Below are 22,008 nucleotides of genomic sequence, written 5' to 3'. Positions count from 1 at the left end.
CATGTTTATTTCCCAGCCACACATATCCTTCCCGTCTTTGCTCAAAGAGTTCGAGGAGTTTGGTAACTTAAGTAATTTTAAAGTGAACTTCTCTAAATCAGAGGCTATGAATGTGACCCTGTCGGCGGAAGATCTAGCCCGTACAACCCAAAATTTTCCCTTTAAGTGGCAACCATCAGCTATAAAATATCTGGGGGTAGTTGTACCTCGGGATCCAACAAAAATTATGCATCATAATTTTCTACCCCTGTTAGAGAGGACAATTAGGGATTTAAAGAAGTACGACAAAAAAAGACTATCGTGGTTTGGGCGTATCAACGCTATTAAAATGGATGTTCTTCCTAGGTTTCTTTTCTTGTTCCAAACGGTACCTATTCAGCTGCCGGGGAGTTACTTTTCCAAAATTCGGACGGCTTTGTCAAGGTTCGTTTGGGGGAATAGGAGACCTCGGACAAGCATAAAAACTCTTACCAGACACAAAAATAATGGAGGGGCAGGGCTCCCAAATTTCCAGTTATACTACAGGGCAACTATTCTAACGAGGATAATGGATTGGCACTTCCATAGGAACTCGAAACAATGGGTCGCGATCGAACAGGACGGATTGGGAGTCCCTTTGCACTTCCTCTCATGGATGGGAAAGGAGAGTAGGTCACAGATAGAGAAGGGAATGGAGTTTATTTGGACAGTGATGGGGACGTGGGACGGTGAGGTTAAGAGGGGTTCTCTCTCACAGGGGAGGGGTCCACTTACCCCCCTCTTTGGCAACCAGGAGTTCCCTCCGGGGCTTCATTCCAATAAATTTCTGGGATATACTCGGGTGGAGGAAACTCGTTTTTTTCATGTGCTCCAGGGAAATACCCTGCCCTCTTATGCATCTCTACGGGCCACAGGGAGAGAGGTTTCCTGGATAGAATATATGCAGCTGAAATCGTTTCTATCCAACCAGGACAGGGAGAGGAAGTTGAGGACCCCCCCTACTCCATTTGAGAAATTGTTCTTGCAGGGTTCGTCACCTGGGCATGTCATCTCTCTTATTTATAAAATGCTGAACCAGAGAGACATGTCGGACAAACCCAAATTTGTCTATAGATGGGGAGAGGAACTGGGAGAGGACATTTCGGAGGACAGATGGAGCAGGGCGTTTCTGTGGACCCACAAACTTTCTCTGGCTTGTGCCGCCCAAGAGAAAAACTATAAAATTCTCACAAGGTGGTACCAATACCCGACTAAATTGCATGCTATCTTTCCCTCAGTGTCCGACATGTGCTGGAGATGTGGTACAGAAAAAGGGTCTATGTTACATATATGGTGGAGCTGTGCTAAATTGCAACCATTCTGGGACTCAGTGTTTTCTCTGTATAAAAAGATGAGTGGGGGTGAGGTGGAGAGATCTCCCCAGGTGGCCCTCCTCTCTATCCTCCCAGGTTCATTCAAGTCACAAAAGAGGGACCTGCTGCGATTTTGTTTAGCGGCAGCCCGTATAATTATTCCCAGATACTGGAAACAGACTAGATGCCCCACGTTAGCTGACTGGGTAGAGGAGATGGCAAACCTCCAGAGAATGGAGGAACTCACAGCTGAACTTAATGGGCTCACGGAAAAATTTATCACAGTGTGGGGACCGTGGATTACGTTCATGGAGTCTCCTGAGTTCACGGTGAGTCTGGCAGGTTATTTGGGATGAGAAATGGTGACATACCTTGTCTTCCCCTCTCCCCACACACTTTTTTCCCCCACCCCCTTTTTACCCTACTTTCTTCACTCTATTTGATTCCTTCTTTTCTAAGCTTATATCTGTTCTTTTTTTTTTTCTAGTTTTCTACTTTTTCTTAAATGTTTATTCAATAACTTAAAAGGGGATTGTTTTATGCTGAGAGTGGTCTTGTCAATTATCAGGAAGACATGTTTCGCTGGAACTCTGATTTCTAGTGTATGGTTTGTCATGGAGTGTTAGCATAAGGATAGCTTATAGAGTTCCAATGAAATCTACAATGTGATGTTATTTTTGTCATTCCGAAACTGAGAGATCACTGTTTATGTTTTATAATCTTTATAAATGTTCAAGATGTATGCTTGATTTATAAACTTAATAATAAAACAGATTTGAAATAAAAAAAACAAACAGTTAAGGGGGTGTTACACGCAGCGATATTGCTGGTGAAAGCACCCGCCCCCATCGTTTGTGCGTCACGGGCAAATTGCTGCCCGTGGCGCACAAAATCGTTAGGAGCCGTCACACGGGACTTACCGCCTAGCTACGTCGCTGTGTCCGGCGAACCGCCTTCTTTCTAAGGGGGCGGTTCGTGCGGCGTCACTAAGCGGCCGTTCAATAGAAGCGGAGGGGCGGAGATGACATCCCACCCACCTCCTTCCTTCCACATTTCCGGTGGCCGCAGGTAAGCTGCAGTTCGTCGTTCCCGAGGTGTCACACAGAGCGATGTCTGCTGCATCGAGAACGATGAACAACCTGCGTCCTCCACAATCAACGATTTTTTAAAAAGGAACGACGTGTCAGCAATGGACGATAAGGTGAGTATTTTCCATCGTTAACGGTCGTTCCTTGCTGTCACATGCAGCGACGTCGCTAACGATGCCGGATGTACTTTACGGAATCCGTGACCCCGGCGATATATCGTTAGATACGTCGCTGCGTGTAACGGGGCATTAAGTAATGCACACAACCCCCATGGCCTGTATGCACGCTCACCACGCAAGACTCCATTGCTGAACAAAGAGCATGTTCAAGAGCGTTTAAACTTTGCTCAACAGCATTTAGAGGGGCCTGCGAAATACTGGGACAATATAGTCTGGCCAGATAAGAGCAAAACTGAACTCTTTGGATGCCACAATACACACCATGGAGGCCATAAGACCCTGGTCCCACAAATACCAACAGTGAAGTGTGGAGGTGGAAACATGATGTGGGGCTGTTTTTCAGCATACAGTACCGGTAAACTTCATTTAAATTATATATATATATATATATATATATATTTGGGTTTTTTTTAGTCTCTTTGGGAGACTTGAACTTATCTTCCTCTGATTGTTTATACTACATACTGCAGTGCCACAGTATTGCGGTATATAGTGTAAATTAGAGCCCAACTGGAAGACAGCCACGTGCTGGACTTCATAGTACTTTTATGCAGTCTTTAACAGGCCCCCGGAAGCTATGATAATTAACACTCTGTCATCAGCAAGTGAGTTGGTAAGTTAGCCAATTTGCGAGTCTTAAACCCTTCACAACCTTGGGCGTACATAGAATGGCAGTAGTTCCCTACCTCCAATGTATATGTACGTGCTGGCAATTGCACGATCACCAGCGCTGTGTATGGTCGCCGTCGGGGACTAGGACTTTCCGACAGCTAAGCCCCGACTTGCACAGCCAGGGACGGTGGCCACAGAGTCCCATGCTAATTAACCACCTAAATGCCACACTCCCCTCCAATCGGTACCCCCATGATGTAATTGTCGCCATGGTGACCCGATGTCATGACGACCTCTGGGTCACCTGACTACGGCAAGCCTCAGTGATCATGCCTACAATGCTCTGACAGCTGCACTGTACTGTAATGATCGAGCATTGCAGTACAGTGCAGCTGCAATCAGGGCAGTGAAAGTTAGTGTCCCATATAAGGACTAATTAAAAAAGTTTTAAAAATAATTAGAAAATATAAAAAAAATAAATCGAAAATAAAGAAAAAAATATTCTAATAAATACTTATATTTGAGGGAAGAAAAAAAAAAAAGTACACATATTTGGTATTGGCGCGTCCGTAATAATCCAATCAATAAAACTGTCACACTAGTTAACCCTTTCAGTAAATACAGTAAAAATTAAAGAAAATACATAGCAAAACTATGTCTTTCCATCAAACAGCTGACCAAAAAAAGTGGAATAAAATGCGATCAAAAAGTCATATATAAATAAAATTGATACTGCTGAAAACATCATCTTCTCCCGCAAAAGCCACTATATAGCTCCATCGGCAAAAAAAATAAAAAAGCTATAGCTCTCAGAAAATAGCAATGCAAACATTTTTTTTTTCCTATAAAATATTTTTTATAGTGTAAACGCGGCAAAACATAAAAAAATACATAATTGTGGTATTACTGTGATTATACTGACCCGAAGAATAAAGATGTTTTATCACTTTTACAAAATGCTGAAAGGCATAAAAAACAAACAAAAAAAAATCCTGAACTGCTGTTTCTTTATGTTTCTGCCTTACAAAAAGTGGACTAAAAAGTGATAAAAAATACTATGTGGCCCAAAATGGTACCAATAAAAACTCCAACTCATCCCGTAAAAAAACAACCTCTCACATGACTTTGTTGGCAGAAAAGTAAAAAAAACTATAGCTATTCAGTGATGCAAAAAAACCTTTATTTTGTGAAAAAGCATTTTTAGCGTGATAGTAGCCAAACCTAAAAAAATTATATAAATCTGGTATCGCTGTAATCATACTCACCTGAGGAATAAAGCCGGTGAATCATTTATTCCGCTCGGTATATTGCGTAAAAAACAAATAAATAAAGCAAATTCTTCAAATGCTGCTGATTTGTTTATTCAGTCTTCCGAAGATCGCAGTATGGCGAGGCTCATATTTATCCTGCGCTCTACGCTGAGCGCTTACACGGGGATACCGTGAAATCTCGGAAGAACATGATTCAGATAAAATTTCCAATGAAAAATTAACTGTAATGAGGAAGAGGGAGTCACTTTGAACTTCCGCCTGACCTGTAGAGCGGCGGTGTCCATCTTTTTGGTTGTGCACAAAAGTGCAGTCATCAACAGTTTTGTTCATCTGTGAAAAGACATACACCGCTGAACAGAGACCAAACAGAGTCCAGAGTAACTCTGCTGCCTCATTAGTGAATGGATCCGTTGGGGGTTTCACGTGAATCACGTATTTTGGAGATGTAGATGGAAACCCCGATGTAAGTACTCAGCATAAAGCACATAATGTGAACTGATCCAAAATGTTCTATACCAAAATCGCCACCAAATGGAATTCAACGCAATCCACAAAAACACAAGTCCCCACTCAGGTCTGCATCTGTTAACGGAAATATAGGGGGCTTCCACGTTACTGGTTGCACAAAGGCTCTTGAAAAACACTATGGCTCCCCTTCTCAAAAAAGAAATCCAGCAAACTCTGCGCTCCAAAATCCAAATGCCCCCATCCCTTCTGAGCACCACAATGTGCCTAAACCACAGTTAATGTCCACGTTTTGCACTGTTGCAGTGAGGAGAGTCCAGTTAATTTATGGAGTGCAGGTTTCCAGAAGTACGAACTGTGCACAATGTGCCCGTACAACAGGGGCTTATTTGCAATTTTTAATTTTGCAACATTCACTGCAATTGACTCCGTGGGTGTTTTCCAGAGCCAAAATTGTCACTACACCCATAGATTAATTCCCAGAAGGGTGTAATTTCCAAAATCTGGTCACGTGAGGGGATTTTATTCTGTTCTGGCACTTAGGGGCTCTGCAAGTGGAGTCCACAAACTATTCTAGGAAAATCTGTGCTCCAAAAATCAAATTGCGCTCCTTCCCTCCCGAGCCCTGTGGTGCAACCAAACAGTACTGTACAGTCACATGAATTCATTGAGGGGTGCAGTTTCTAAAATGGGGTCATTTGTGTGATGTTTCTGCTGTTCTGGCACCTCAGGGGCTCTGCCAATGGGTTATGGCACCCGCAAACCATTCCAACTAAATCTGAACCTAAATATGGAGCTCCTTCCCTTCTTCACTTTGCACTGTGCCTCAAAATTAGTTTTTGACCACATATGGGGTATTGGCGTACTCAAGAGAAATTGCACAACAAATTGTTTGGTCCATTATCTCCTGTTACCCTTGTGATTTTGAAAAAATTGGAGTTAAAGCAACAATTTTGTGGTTAAGCTCCACTGTTAGGCACATCAAGGGGGTCTCCAAACGCGACATGGCGTCCGATATCTATTCCAGACAATTTTGCATTCAAAAAGTCAAATGGCGCTCCTTCCCTTCCAAGCCCTGCCTTGCGCCCAAACAGTAGATTTCCACCACATATGAGATAATGTTGTACTCAGGAGAAATTGCACCATAAATTGTATGGTGCAATTTCTCTTGTTACCCTTATGAAAATGGAAAATTTTGGGCTAAAGTAACATTTTTTTTATAGAAAAAGTAAAAATGTTTTCCTTACACATTGCATTAGTTCCTGTGAACTACCTAATAAATTTATTTTATACATATATATATATATATTTTATATATAGTGGAGTGCGATGTTTTATCGCACTCCACTTGCACCAATTTTCTCGCCGTGTGGCTTAGCCCTTACTGTCGCTCTCATTCACTCTCGCCTGCATTATTGTAATTCTTTACTAATTGGGCTCCCTGTTACTAAACTCTCTCCTCTCCAATCCATTCTGAATGTAGCAGCCAGGATCATTTTCCTCTCCAACCACTTCACTGATGCCTCTGCTGCTCTGTGCCAGTCATTGCACTGGCTCCCTATCTGCTACAGAATCCAATATAAACTTATCACTCTCACTCACAAAGCTCTCCACAGTTCCGCACCACCCTACATCTCCTCCCTCATCTCTATCACCCCACCCAAGCCCTCCGCTCTGCTAATGACCTAAGGGGTACTTTGCACGCTGCGACATCGCAAGCCGATGCTGCGATGCCGAGCGCGATAGTCCCCGCCCCCGTTGCGATATCCTTTTGATAGCTGCCGTAGCGAACATTATCGCTACGGCAGCTTCACATGGACTCACCCGCCCTGCGACGTCGCTCTGGCCGGCGACCCGCCTCCTTATTAAGGAGGCGGGTAGTGCGGCGTCACACGGCAGGCGGCCAATAGGAGCGGAGGGGCGGAGATGAGCGGGATGTAAACATCCCGCCCACCTCCTTCCTTCCGCATATTCTACGGAAGCCGCGGTGACGCAGGTAGGAGATGTTCCTCGCTCCTGCGACTTCACACACAGCGATGTGTGCTGCCGCAGTAGCGAGGAACAACATCGCACCGTCACGTCAGCGTAATTATGGATTACACCGACGCTGCACCGATGATACGATTACGACGCTTTTGCGCTCGTTAATCGTATCATCGAACCTTTACACACTACGATGTCGCATGTGATGCCGGAAGTACGTCATTTTCAATTTGACCCCACCGACATCGCACCTGCGATGTCGTAGTGTGCAAAGCCCGCCTAAGACTGACATCCTCAACAATTCGAACCTCCCACTCCCGTCTTCAAGATTTCTCACGAGCTGCGCCTATGCTCTTGAACACACTACCAAGAACAATACGATTAATTCCCGACATCCACACCTTTAATCGGACCCTAAAAACGCATTTCTTTAGACTAGCCTATCACCTCACCTCCCTCATCTAATCTAGTCCCTTTCTGCCCTTCATAAAATTTACTTCCAATTCTTGTCCCCTGTATCTTCTGAGTCCATTCCCCTCCATGTACTTTTTTGCACTTTGTACCTGTATAAATTCTGGCTGGCAACCAGTCCACGCAGCTGGTTTTGAATCCCCTATGAAATTGATGGCTGGACCATATATGACAAGCTTTTCTCCCCCCCATTCACCTTTTGTGTCTCCCCTATTTCCTCATAGACTGTAGCTTACGAGCAGGGCCCTCACTCCTCCTGGTATCTTAATTTTGTTATTTTGTATTATCTCATATTGTCTGTATATGTCCCCTCTGAATTGTAAAGCGCTGCGGAATATGTTCGCGCTATAAAACATTATTATTATAGTATGCGCCGACGGAGCCATTTACTATAATGGTGCAGAATCATCGTGTGCTCTGTCGTGCACCATTTTCTACGTCTGGGTGTCCGCCTCCGGAAAGCATATACTCCTGAAAATGGTGCACCACAGAGCACACAGGGACTCTGTCAGCACCATTATAGTCAATTGCCCCGTCGACGCATACGTCCGAAACCCGTTTTGTGTAAGGTTTGGACAGAAGCCCAGAAGGGACCATCGACCAGAGATCGGAACGCAGTGTGAAAGTGGCCTGATTCCCATGAATCATGGATCTGGTGACATACGTATGAGCGTGTGTTGACATGAGGGCGTAGAGACCCCCCCCATTCTTGAAATTTGTCGTTTTTAAACCTCAAATGCCTCATATTTATGCGATAACCCATGTTTGAAGGCTTAAAAACTTCCCAAGTGCAAATTTCAACATTTCTGACAGGATTAGGCTACTTTCACACATCCGGTTTTTGCTCTGCGGCACAATACAGCGCTCTGCAGAAAAAAAGCAACCATTTTTTTTGCCGCCGGTTGCGTTTTTTTTTTGCATAGACTTACATTAGTGCCGTATTGTGCCGCAGGGGCTTGCGTTCGGTCCGGTTTTTGCCGCATGCGGCAGATTTAGCCGATGCGGCGGCCGGATGGAACGTTGCCTGCAACGTTTTTTGCTCCGGCAAAAAAAACGCATCGCGCCGCATCCGGCCGCTGCGGCGCATTTTTCAATGCATGCCTATGGACGCCGGATGCGGCGCGATGCTGAAAAAACCGCATCCGGCCGCCGCATGCGGTTTCTTCCACTGCGCATGCTCAGTAGCGTGCCGCAACCGGAAAAAAACGGACCGGCCGCATGTAAAAACTTATGCAAAGGATGCGGTGTTTTCGCCGCATCCGTTGCGTAGGTTTCACAGCCGGATTGAGCCGCACTGCTCAAACCGGATGTGTGAAAGTAGCCTTAGCGCCATTTTTCCCATTAACGGAACAAAAATGGTAAATCACAGGGGTCAGTTGGTCGCCACCATCTGTTATGGCTTCCATGGATAAAGTACTGGTGCTTTTTGGTGACAAATATCCTTTTCTTGAGGGGATGTCCTGCTGGTTAAATCATTTCCAGCCCAAATCTCACAAGTTTCTAGCCCTAGTTTCCTCTCTTCTCACCTCATTTGCATACCCAACACTTTCATCCCCATTTTTGTCTCCTAATTTAATGATTAATTATACTTTACTTTATATTTTTGACTAAAATTAGCATATGGAGAAGCGATTCCCGTGCTTTCTGTGATTTTTTTCCCTCACGTTTGGCCGTGTATAAGACACGGTGGGCGGAGAGCTCACGTTACAGCCATTTACCACAGAATCCATTTTTTCTCCCCGCCTACAATTACCGCCAAAAAAATTCCGACCCTCGCAGCCACCGACATTCCCGGAAAAAAAATATATTTTTTTTCTTATCCGCTATTAATTTATTGGCACATAGAAAATAAGGAATAAGCTAATATTCTCCGGTTTTGTTGCGGAGAAGTCTCCCCTCAGCAGTAGTGGCAGAAGCCGCCCCTGTGTCGTCGCCATGTGTAAGATGGCCGCCATGAAGGAGGAGGCGGCGGCGGAGGAGAGCTGAGCTGCCGGCGGGAGCAGGTAATGGAGAGGATGAGCGCTGAGGACGGCGGCCCTGTCACCTCCTCCCTCCCCCGGGCCTGGATCCTGCGGCCTGTGTGATGTGTGAGGCCGCGGTGACCGGGGACAGGCCCGGGCCTCCATTACACTGCGCACAATGAGAGGAGCCTGTGCCCGCGGCTCCTGTTCACGGACATGTCCGTCTGTATCTGTGCTGTGTACAGAGAGGAAGGAGCCCGTCATATCCCGAGAGGAGCCGTGTGCTGCATGTAATAATGGAGGGGGGTGCCATAGAGGACATATAATAATGGGGTGATGCCGTATATGACGTGCAATAATGGGGTGATGCTGTATATGACGTGGAGTAACGAGGGGGGGATGGCGTATATGACGTGTAATGGGGGACGCCATATATGACACGTAATAGCGGAGGAGACGCCGACGGAGGGGAAACACCGTATATGACGTGTAATAACGGGGGGTAGCGGCTTATATGACATGCGATAACGGGGGGGACGGCGTATATGACGTGCGATAACGGGGGGAGACGCCGTGCGTGACGTGTAATTAATAATTGAGAAGAGACGCCGTATGTGACGCGTAATAACGGGAGAAGGGGAGACACCGTGCGTGACGCGTAATAACAGGGGGGAGACGCCGTGCGTGACGCGTAAAAACGGGGGAGATGCCATACGTGACGCGTAATAACGAGGGAAGGGAAGACGCGGTACGGGAGGCGTAATAACGAGGGAAGGGGAGACGCCGTACGTGATGCGTAATAACGGGGGGGGACACACCGTACGTGATGCGTAATAACGGGGGGGGAGACACCGTACGTGACGCGTAATAACGGGGGGGAGACACCGTACGTGACGCGTAATAACGGGGGGGGGAGACACCGTACGTGACGCGTAATAACAAGGGAAGGGGAGACGCCGTACGTGACGCGTAATAACGAGGGAAGGGGAGACGCCGTACGTGACGCGTAATAACGGGGGGGGGAGACACCGTACGTGACGCGTAATAATGGGGGGGCACCGTACGTGATGTGTAATAACGGGGGAAGGGGAGACGCCGTACGTGATGCATAATAACGGGGGAAGGGGGAGATGCCGTACGTGACGTGTAATAACGGGGGGAGGACACACCGTACATGATGCGTAATATCGGGGGAAGGGGAGACGCCGTACGTGACGCGTAATAACGGTGGGGGAGGGAGACACCGTACATGGCATGGGTATGAGCTCACACAGGTCCTTCAACAGACAAAGTGAATCGATTGTATAATTATGCTAATTCTAACGGGGAGGGGATAATCATGAATATATTATCTGCTCCATTGCAACTGTCACTCAACAAGCTGCTCATTTTATAAACTTTACTTTTTTGGATTTCAAAACCTAAACATCCGAGCTGGGCACTACAGGTATGTAGAGAATCAGCCTGATAGTGCCAGTATACACTGGCTTTAGGTTATATACGAAAATCCTGGTGAGTGGTTCCCTTTCATTTTCTGGAAGAATTTCAAGGGTGCCAACACTTTATGCACCCAGTTATGTTATACAAATGACCGCCATTTTTATGGTTTTGAGCCAACCTGTAGTTAGGACGGCTAGTTGCTACATTTTCCCTGTAAGTGGGCTCAGCTCATCACCCGCGGGGTCCACATTTTGTAGGGTACTTTTTCATGGTGGCAATAATACAGGGGTGATCTCTGCCCATTAGATCTGAGGACTATTGTGTAAGATCAGCTCTTGCTGTTAATATAGTACATAAAGTATATGGCCATGTGGGGTAAATTGGTAGCTGGAACTACTGGAGCTACCTGAACGCAATTGTGTATCTACCGGGGTCTTAGGATCAGAACTACCGGTATAAAGGCTCCTATATGAACATCGGTTTGCGGGACTGTGGTCCGTCTGTTTGCGGGACTGTGGTCCGTCTGTTTTGCGGGACTGTGGTCCGTCTGTTTGCGGGACTGTGGTCCGTCTGTTTGCGGGACTGTGGTCCGTCTGTTTGCGGGACTGTGGTCCGTCTGTTTGCGGGACTGTGGTCCGTCTGTTTGCGGGACTGTGGTCCGTCTGTTTGCGGGACTGTGGTCCGTCTGTTTGCGGGACTGTGGTCCGTCTGTTTGCGGGACTGTGGTCCGTCTGTTTGCGGGACTGTGGTCCGTCTGTTTGCGGGACTGTGGTCCGTCTGTTTGCGGGACTGTGGTCCGTCTGTTTGCGGGACTGTGGTCCGTCTGTTTGCGGGACTGTGGTCCGTCTGTTTGCGGGACTGTGGTCCGTCTGTTTGCGGGACTGTGGTCCGTCTGTTTGCGGGACTGTGGTCCGTCTGTTTGCGGGACTGTGGTCCGTCTGTTTGCGGGACTGTGGTCCGTCTGTTTGCGGGACTGTGGTCCGTCTGTTTGCGGGACTGTGGTCCGTCTGTTTGCGGGACTGTGGTCCGTCTGTTTGCGGGACTGTGGTCCGTCTGTTTGCGGGACTGTGGTCCGTCTGTTTGCGGGACTGTGGTCCGTCTGTTTGCGGGACTGTGGTCCGTCTGTTTGCGGGACTGTGGTCCGTCTGTTTGCGGGACTGTGGTCCGTCTGTTTGCGGGACTGTGGTCCGTCTGTTTGCGGGACTGTGGTCCGTCTGTTTGCGGGACTGTGGTCCGTCTGTTTGCGGGACTGTGGTCCGTCTGTTTGCGGGACTGTGGTCCGTCTGTTTGCGGGACTGTGGTCCGTCTGTTTGCGGGACTGTGGTCCGTCTGTTTGCGGGACTGTGGTCCGTCTGTTTGCGGGACTGTGGTCCGTCTGTTTGCGGGACTGTGGTCCGTCTGTTTGCGGGACTGTGGTCCGTCTGTTTGCGGGACTGTGGTCCGGTCTGTTTTGCGGGGCTCTGGGTCCGGTCTGTTTTTCGGGGCTCTGGGTCCGGTCTGTTTTTCGGGGCTCTGGGTCCGGTCTGTTTTTCGGGGCTCTGGGTCCGGTCTGTTTTTCGGGGCTCTGGGTCCGGTCTGTTTTTCGGGGCTCTGGGTCCGGTCTGTTTTTCGGGGCTCTGGGTCCGGTCTGTTTTTCGGGGCTCTGGGCCCGTCTGTTTTTCGGGGCTCTGGGCCCGTCTGTTTTTCGGGGCTCTGGGCCCGTCTGTTTTTCGGGGCTCTGGGCCCGTCTGTTTTTCGGGGCTCTGGGCCCGTCTGTTTTTCGGGGCTCTGGGCCCGTCTGTTTTTCGGGGCTCTGGGCCCGTCTGTTTTTCGGGGCTCTGGGCCCGTCTGTTTTTCGGGGCTCTGGGCCCGTCTGTTTTTCGGGGCTCTGGGCCCGTCTGTTTTTCGGGGCTCTGGGCCCGTCTGTTTTTCGGGGCTCTGGGCCCGTCTGTTTTTCGGGGCTCTGGGCCCGTCTGTTTTTCGGGGCTCTGGGCCCGTCTGTTTTTCGGGGCTCTGGGCCCGTCTGTTTTTCGGGGCTCTGGGCCCGTCTGTTTTTCGGGGCTCTGGGCCCGTCTGTTTTTCGGGGCTCTGGGCCCGTCTGTTTTTCGGGGCTCTGGGCCCGTCTGTTTTTCGGGGCTCTGGGCCCGTCTGTTTTGCGGGGCAGCAGGCACAATTACTGAACTGATCAATGGACCAGAGTCCTGCGAGTTGATGGTTACTCCCACCTGCTACCCTTCTTTTAAAAAGAAAAAAAAAAATTCTGTTGCACATGGACAATATACAGCGACGTACATTTAAACACACCTCCGCTTCTGCAGAACTTTTTTGACAAGATGAATCGGAAGCTTCGTAATAAAGAGGTTTTACTGATTGACCTCACGCTCCCCTTCCTCCTCTCACATCCTCAGCAGCTGGGTCAGTGTCTTCACCATGTAATATACACCAGCTGCTTCACAACCTCTTGGATTGAAATGTTTCACTTCTTCAAATAAGTGCACATAAATCAGTGATTCCTGTACGCTCCAGGTTCTGTTGTATTGTTTTGTTTTATTTCTTTGTTCTGCAATTTCTTTTTGGTTGGTCACTGATTAGCCTATTAATATACAGTAGTAATGCTGCTACACCTCGGGATAGTTTTCTTGAGTCTGTTCACCAGATGGCGGTGTCTTGATATTTTTTTGGCTCCCTTTGTAATTTTACTTAGTACATGTGGCAGACGTAGGCCTTCGTTTTGTGTGAGATGATGTAGTCTACGACTAGGCGAGGGTCTTAGTTTTTGTGTATATGGAAAGATTGGTGAGAAGTAATTGTAAATGATGTGCAGTCGCAACAGACAGACGGGATATAATGGCAATTATCTGTATGATATTAGTAGATTATTCATCTGCCTCAAAGAAAATTAGCTTTTACCTGTTGTCTGATGACAAATTTATCTAATGGCGACCATACACATTTAGCTGCTCATACACCGCCAATTATCATCTGCTGAAAGCATTGATTTTGGTGGCATTGGCCCATCAATGAAAGGGATGGTGGCTCTCAACTGATTGTTAATGGAAAGAAGGACTAAAGGCCGCTTTACACGCTGCAATCTTGCTAGCGAGATCGCTAGCGTGCGTACCCGCCCCCGTCGCTTGTGCGTCATAGGCAAATCACTGCCCGTGGCGCACAACATCGCTCGGACCCGTCACACTACTTGCCTGCCTAGCGACGTTGCTGTTACTGGCGAGCCGCCTCCTTTCTAAGGGTACAGTTTGTTCAGCGTCACAGCGACGTCACTTAAGCGGCCGCCCAATCGAAGTGGAGGGGCGGAGAAGAGCGGGACGAACATCCCGCCCACCTCCTTCCTCATTGCCGGCAGCCGCAGGTAAGGTGATGTTCCTCATTCATGCGGTGTCACACGTAGCGATGTGTGCTGCCGCATTAACGACGAACAACCTGCGTCCTGCAACAGCAACGATATTTGGGAATGGAGGAGCGTGTCAACGAACAACGATAAGGTGAGTATATATCCTCGTTAGCGGTCGCTCGTACGTTTCACACACAACGTCGCTAACGAGGCCGGATGTGCGTCACGAATTCCGTGACCCCAACGTGTAAAGCGGCCTTTAGGGGTACTTTACACGCTGCAACATTGCTAACGATTTATCTTCGGGGTCACGGTGTTTGTGACACACATCCAGCATCATCGCAGCGTGTGACACGTACGAGCGACCTACAGCGATCGCAAAAGTGGTAAAAATCGTTGGTGTTGGAGAGGTCGTCCAAACACCAAATATTGTCTGGTAAGTAGTGATGTTGTTCCTCGTTCCTGCAGCATCACACATCGCTGCGTGTGACACCGCAGGAACGACGAACATCTCCTTACCTCCGTCCACCGGCAATGAGGAAGGAAGGAGGTGGGCGGGATGTTCCAGCCGCTCATCTCCACCCCTCCTCTGCTATTGGGCGCCTGCCGTGTGACGTCGCTGTGACGCCGCACGAACCGCCACGTTAGAAAGGAGGCGGTTCGCCGGTCACAGCGACGTCGCTAGGCAGGATTTGCCTGTGACGCACAACAGACGGGGGCAGGTACGTTCGCTAGCGATATCGGTGCTGATATCGCAGCGTGTAAAGCAGGGCTGTGGAGTCGGTAAGCCAAACCTTCGACTCCGACTCCGACTCCGACTCCTCAAATTCTCTTGCACCGACTCCGACTCCGGCTCCGACTCCGACTCCGGCTCCGACTCCGACTCCTATTGCTTATAGTTAGGTGAAAAATTTATTGTAGTACATGAATATGTGTATGTGAACATCAGACATTTAATAATTTTTATGATACAATAATCAAGATATTTGGATAGAACATAAAATATATTTATTGGAATACAACTTTAGAACACAAAAAACTGTAATAAATTGTAAATATGTAATACACTATGTAATATACAGTAGATTACATATATATCTTGTGTGTGTATATACACTGTGTGTATATATATATATATATATATATATATATTACATATTTACAATTTATTAGTTTTTTGTGTTCTAAAGTTGTATTCCAATAAATATTTTATGTTCTATCCAAATATCTTGATTATTGTATCATAAAAACAATTAAATGTCTGATGTTCACATTGTACTACAATAAATGTTTCACTTAAATATAAGCATTATACTAAATGTTATTATTTAGTAAAATATTCAGCACATTCTGCATTGCACTACTGTCCCCAATTTATTATATATTTTAGGAGTCGGAGTCGGTGCATTTTATACCGACTCCGACTCCGACTCCACCAAAATGAGCTCCGACTCCGACTCCACGACTCCGACTCCGACTCCACAGCCCTGGTGTAAAGTACCCCTTAGTCTTTTGCATTTCAGCACATTATATTTTTTTGTACACGACAAGTGTCTGGAATTTGGTTTACTATATTCTTCCCATGATACATTCCGACAATTCTTCCTTAAATCCAACGTAGCCTGTAATGATTTTTTTAACATCGCTCTCGCTAATAAGCTTTGGGTGGTCGGATGGACATTTATAGACCAACCTCAATTCCTGCTGTGAGCAGACCAACCCAACCTCATGGCTTGGTATAATGCAGGGGATGTCTCCTTTTGTCGAACATCAATTTAAAGGTATCGAACCGCTCATTAGCAAACAGCGAAACCGGTGTTCAAAGATCATATTTGAAGGTATGCCTACAACAGATTCTTTTTAATATGTACAGGCATCTATCTGTATGTGTTAGGATAGTCTATCAGAACATTTTTGCCATGTAATCTGAGAGAAAAATGATGTAGGGGCTGAGAGCCTGATTTTAGCGATGTGTCACTTACTGGGCTGTGGGTTGTTGCTTCAATAAAATTGGTGGTATATCAGCAGGAGATTATTACTACAAGACTAGGTGTCTCCTTTCAAGTGGTCCTCCTGCTTTATTAGCAACTTTGTCAACAAACAGTATACTCTGCTGCCAATCAGTGGTATGGGTGGGATTGTACACATCCCAGCATTCTGAACTCTGCTAGATCAGCACCAAAGAAAGCTGTGATTGTGTCAAAATGGCAGCAAGCAATCAGTAAATGACACATTGCAGGAATCTGGGTCTCTGCCCCTTTATGGTGTTGTCCGCAGATTACATCCCAAAACCTTGGTGACAGATTCTTTTTGGTGACCCTTTCAATTACCTTTTCTAAATACACTTTAACAGTTTAAAGGGAATTTGTCACCATGTTTTTGCCACCTAATCTGAGAGCAACATAATGTAGGGGCAGAGACCCTGATTCCAGAGATGTGTCACTTACTGGGCTGCTTAGTGTAGTTTTGATAAAATCTTGGCTTAATCAGCAGTAGATTATCATTACAGGACTACTTGGTGTGCTACTAGGTTGTCCAGCATATACATGAGCTCTGTATAACTGCTAAATACATGTGTGGTCAATACAAAAGAATGGCACATGACTTATTCCTGCTAAGGGCCAGAGGTTACTCACTGCTAGTGGAAGAAAGGAGATTCCAGCAGCTAAATAGGAAAGGGTTCTTTACAGTTAGAGCAGTCAGACTGTGGAATGCCGACCACAAGAGGTAGTAATGGCAGATACTATAACATCTTTTATATCAGGGCTGGATGATTTCCTCAGTACACACAACATTGTCGGGTATAAATGATTTTGTGACAAAATATATAATTGGTGGAGGAAGTTTGAACTAGATGGACCTAGGTCTTTTTTTGCTGGAATCAGGGTCTCTGTCTCTACATTATGCTGCTCTCAGATGGGGAAGTAAAAATCTGGTGACAGAGTCCCTTAAATTATCCTCAGAGGGTCTAACACCGCCGATGCCCATGCAGACGACATGAACCGCTGAACTCAATGATTGGCTGCAGTGAAGTCGCTGATCTCGGAGGCCAAGGCGACGGTGAAGAGACTACGCTGGACCCCAGGAGGGTGAGAAAAGCACAGAGCTCAGTTTGTTTTTCACAATGAGCTGTACATATCAGGAAAACGTTTTCTAAAAGGACAACCCCCTTTAAATACTAGCAGCAAAAGTATTCGCAAGACTTGTCTATGGAAAAAGAATGAAGGGGCTTCAGCGCTAGACACACTTAAATTAGAAATTCATGGTAGAGGTCATTCTCCTATGAATCTTATGTCCTCACCCATTGTTCATACTTGTTCATTTTTGATAATATGATTTTACTTTGTGTAAACCCTTTCTTGCAATGGTACTTTAAAGTACACCGTGTGCAGAATTATTAGGCAAGTTGTATTTTAGAGGATTTTTTTTTTATTATTGATCAACAACTATGTTCTCAATCAACCCAAAAGAATATCAAAGCTTAATATTTTTGGCAGTTGGAGTGGTTTTTTTTTTTTAGATTTGGCTATCTTAGGAGGATATCTGTTTGTGCAGGTGACTATTACTGTGCAGAATTATTAGGCAACTTAATAAAAACCAAATATATTCCCATCTCACTTGTTTTATTTTCACCAGGTAAACCAATATAACTGCACAAAATGTAGAAATAAACATTTCTGACATGCAAAAACAAAACCCCCAAAAAATGAGTGACCAATATAGCCCTCTTTCTTTCTGATGACACTCAACAGCCGACCATCCATAGATTCTGTCAGTTGTGTGATCTGTTTCCGATCAACATTGCGTGCAGCAGCCATCACAGCCTCCAGACACTGCTCCCAGAGGTGTACTGTTTTCCCTCCCTGTAGATCTTACATTTTATGAAGGACCACAGGTTCTCTATAGGGTTCAGATCAGGTGAACAAGGGGGCCATGTCATTATTTTTTCATCTTTTAGACATTTACTGGCCAGCCACGCTGTGGAGTAGTTGGATGCATGTGATGGAGCATTGTCCTGCATGAAAATCATGTTATTCTTGAACGATACCGACTTCTTCCTGTACCACTGCTAGAAGAAGTTGTCTTCCAGAAACTGGCAGTAGGTCTGGGAGTTGAGCTTCACTACATCCTCAACCCGAAAAGGTCCCACAAGTTTATCTTTGATGATCCCAGCCCATACCAGTACCCACCTCCACCTTGCTGGCGTCTGAGTCGGAGTGGAGCTCTCTGCCCTTTACTGATCCAGTCTCTGGCCCATCAAGAGTCACTCTCATTTCATCAGTCCATAAAACCTTTGAAAAATCAGTCTTAAGATATTTCTTGGCCCAGTCTTGACGTTTGATCTTATGTTTCTTGGTCAGAGGTGGTGGTTTTCAGCCTTCCTTACCTTGGCCATGTCCCTGAGTATGGCACACCTTGTGCTTTTTGATACTCCAGTCACGTTGCAGCTCTGAAATATGGCCAAACTGGTGGCAAATGGCATCTTGGCAGCTTCACGCTTGATTTTCCTCAATTCATGGGCAGTTATTTTGCGCCTTTTTTGCCCAACACGCTTCTCGCGACCCTGTTGGCTATATGCCATGAAACGTTTGATTGTTCGGGGATCACGCCAAACTTTTGAAGCAGTTTCAAGACTGCTGCATCCCTCTGCAAGACATCTCACAATTTTGGACTTTTCAGTGCCCGTCAAATCTCTCTTCTGACCCATTTTGCCAAAGGAAAGGAAGTTGCCTAATAATTAAGCACACCTTATATAGGGTGTTGATGTCATTACACCGCACCCCTCCTCATTACAGAGATGCACATCACCGGATTTACTTAATTGGTAGTTGGCTCTCAGCCTATACAGCTTGGAGTAGGACAACATGTATAAAAAGTATCATGTGATCAAAAAACTCATTTGCCTAATAATTCTGCACACAGTGTATTATCTGTCATGTTTTTAATAGCTTCTTATCCTATTTTTTTTTTTCTTTTTCTTTTAGACATTCATCATGAACCTAACTTGAAACTACGGCACTACAGCATTGCATCATATCCTCAAGAGGTGTAACCTTTTTTTAGGAGTCTGTTTGGAACATCAGAAGACATTACCACCTGGTGTCTCGCTGGATTTACACTTGACTTTTTTTTTTTTTTTTTTTTATTTTCTAAGTTTTTATAACAAGTTCTCAAGCGATTATGGCAAGTAAACGAAAAACAAAAACTCCTTGCATGGTGCTCACAAGTGAACATGATACCGATCTAGGAGTCGCCTCTGACGGGGAGGAATGCCCACCTCAGCCCGCTCCAGCAGAGCCACCCGTACCAGAGAGCACAGTGCCAGAGAGCGTATCAAGTGAGGAAGATGCCCTAGATCACGATTCCGACAATCAGCAAAGTAAAGTTGTAGAAGGCGGTTACGAATGTAAATACTGTTCATTTCAGACAACTGACCTAAATATGTTTACCTTTCATGTGGACTCCGAGCATCCCAACGTTGTACTAAATTCTTCCTATTTTTGTGTGGAGTGTAATTTTCTCACCAAACGGTATGATTCACTTTCCGAGCACAACACGAAGTATCATCCCGGAGAGGATAACTTTAAGTTGACTATGGTCAAGCGCAACAATCAATCAATATTTGAACAAACGGTCAACGATTTAACATTCGACGGAAGCTTTGTGCAAGAAGAAAACCAAGATCAATCCGAGTCAAACTCCGCAATATCCATCAGTAAGACCCCGATAATGAAAATTATGAAGGACAAATCAGAAAAGAAACGAATCAGCGTACAGCAAAATGCATCCGAAGACGGCACTGAAGAAAACGACTCAATAAAGGAGACTGAGCCAAAAGTAAAATCACAAGAAAGTAGAGATTCAAAGCCAACTACGGTGGCTCCTGAGCCTGCGAAAAAAAGTGCAACCGTCATAACAAGTCCTCAAGAATTACCAAGTACTGTTATCACTCCGGCTAATGTTCTGCAACCTGGGGTGGCCCAAGTGATCACCACTTTACAGGCGCAACAAAACATCCTTTCCAAAGTCTTAATCCCTATCAATAGCATTCCTACTTACAATGCCGCATTAGATAGCAACCCTCTTCTGCTGAGTAACTACAACAAGTTTCCATACCCAACAGTTTCCGAGATCACCCTTCTCGCGTCACAATCCAAATGCACAGAGGAACAAATTAAAATCTGGTTTTCTGCACAACGACTAAAGCATGGCGTTAGCTGGACACCCGAAGAGGTAGAGGATGCTCGAAGAAAGCAATTTAATGGCACAGTACACACGGTCCCACAAACAATTACGGTTTTCCCAGCCCATATTTCTTCAGCTGCCAATGGACTGCCTTCTATTTTACAGACGTGCCAAATAGTTGGCCAGCCAAGCCTTGTACTTGCTCAAGTTGGTGGAACGAACACAATACCGGTGACAACACCAATAGCGCTGACCGTGGCCGGTGTCCCAACGACCGCCCAATTCCAGGCGAGCCAACTTCCCCAAACCCAAGTGTTGACGGAAGCAAAGAGAGTGGCCGCTATTCCCAGCGCCCAGCTTCCCAAGCAGGAGCCCACCATGATAACAGACATATTTGGGATGCGCTCAAAGAAAACAAAAGAACAGCTGACCGCCCTCAAAATTAGCTATCTAAAGAACCCATTTCCAAGTAATTATGAAATTGACCGGCTAATAAGGTTCACTGGATTGACAAAAGGTGAAATCAAGAAATGGTTTAGCGACACTAGGTACAACCAAAGAAATGCCAAGGGGAGCCACGGCATCCATTTCCCGAGCGATGGCGGAACTATAATTATTGATTCTAGCGATGAAATGACCGAATCCCCCACTCCTCCTGTGGTGACACCGCATCGTAGGCAAAACTGGAACGCTTTCCCGGATTTTACCCCGCAAAGATTCAAAGAGAAGACCGTGGAACAGTTACAAATTCTGGAGGAAAGCTATCACCGAAACAACGTACCGACAGATGAAGAGTTAAACAAGTTAAGGGTTCTTAGCAAACTAACGAGACGAGAAATTGATGCTTGGTTTGCTGAGAAAAGGCGAATGACTAGCATAAAGGATGAGCCCAGAGTTTTTATCGAGGAAGAAAATATTAAGGAAGAGATGGATTCTGAGAATGCTTATGTGAAAGCCGGGGCTGCTCTTGCTAGTAAACTTGTGAAGAAGTCCCCTCAGCAACTAAACATCCTTAAAAACTTCTTTGTTCGCAACCAGTGGCCCAACGGGGACGATTACGCGAAACTGACGGAGGAGACTGGTCTTTCAAAAAGTGATATAGTCGGGTGGTTTGGAGACTCCAGGTACTCTGCTAAAAACAATAATTTGAAGTGGTATTACCAATATCAAGTGAACGGCAATCTCTCCCCTAATGCTGTCAACGGGCAAGGCTTTGTACGGAAGAGAGGACGAGGCCGACCCCGGGGTAGAGGAAGAGGCAGACCCAGAGGTCGTCCAAAAGGATCCCGAAAATCAAATACCTGGGAAAGTGCACCAGCTCCAGTTAAACACAAGACGGGAAAAGCATTACTTAAAGACTACTACTTAATGCACAAATATCTCAACGAGGAAGACTTGGACGAACTGGTGGCAAAATCTCACATGGGTTATGAGCAGGTGAGGGAATGGTTTTCAGATCGCCTGCAGAGAGAGGACGCCGGGCTGGATCCATTCGAAATTGAGGATGAGGAGGATTTTTTGGATGATCAGGACGATGAAGAAGAAATTGACACTGATGATAGCGATACATGGGAACCACCCAGACATGTTAAACGGAAACTTTCAAAAATGGAAGACTGACATGTAAGTAAAGTTGGTTTAATCCTATAATATAATAATAATAATAATTTTATTCATTTATATAGCGCTATTA

The 22,008-nt window shown here is 46.0% G+C and overlaps 1 protein-coding gene across 2 annotated transcripts in view; it reads left to right on the top strand.

Annotated features, from left to right (window-relative positions):
• Positions 1-9,149: 9,149 nt before the first annotated feature.
• ZHX1 (zinc fingers and homeoboxes 1) overlaps positions 9,150-22,008 on the top strand; it is a 37,294-nt gene continuing 24,435 nt past the window's right edge. Inside the window, exons 1-2 of one of the 2 annotated variants that reach the window (XM_075352892.1) lie at positions 9,150-9,403; positions 19,115-21,938. In XM_075352892.1, coding sequence (XP_075209007.1) covers positions 19,311-21,935 — 2,625 coding nt within the window. In that variant the 5' untranslated portion in view covers positions 9,150-9,403; positions 19,115-19,310 and the 3' untranslated portion in view covers positions 21,936-21,938. Of the gene's footprint in view, positions 9,404-9,484; positions 9,652-19,114; positions 21,939-22,008 lie in introns of those variants that run through there. The other variant, XM_075352893.1, reaches the window with a different exon arrangement.

Source organism: Anomaloglossus baeobatrachus, chromosome 6 (assembly GCF_048569485.1).
Source record: "Anomaloglossus baeobatrachus isolate aAnoBae1 chromosome 6, aAnoBae1.hap1, whole genome shotgun sequence".
NCBI lineage: Eukaryota > Metazoa > Chordata > Amphibia > Anura > Aromobatidae > Anomaloglossus > Anomaloglossus baeobatrachus.
This window is presented reverse-complemented; position numbering and strand designations above follow the sequence as displayed.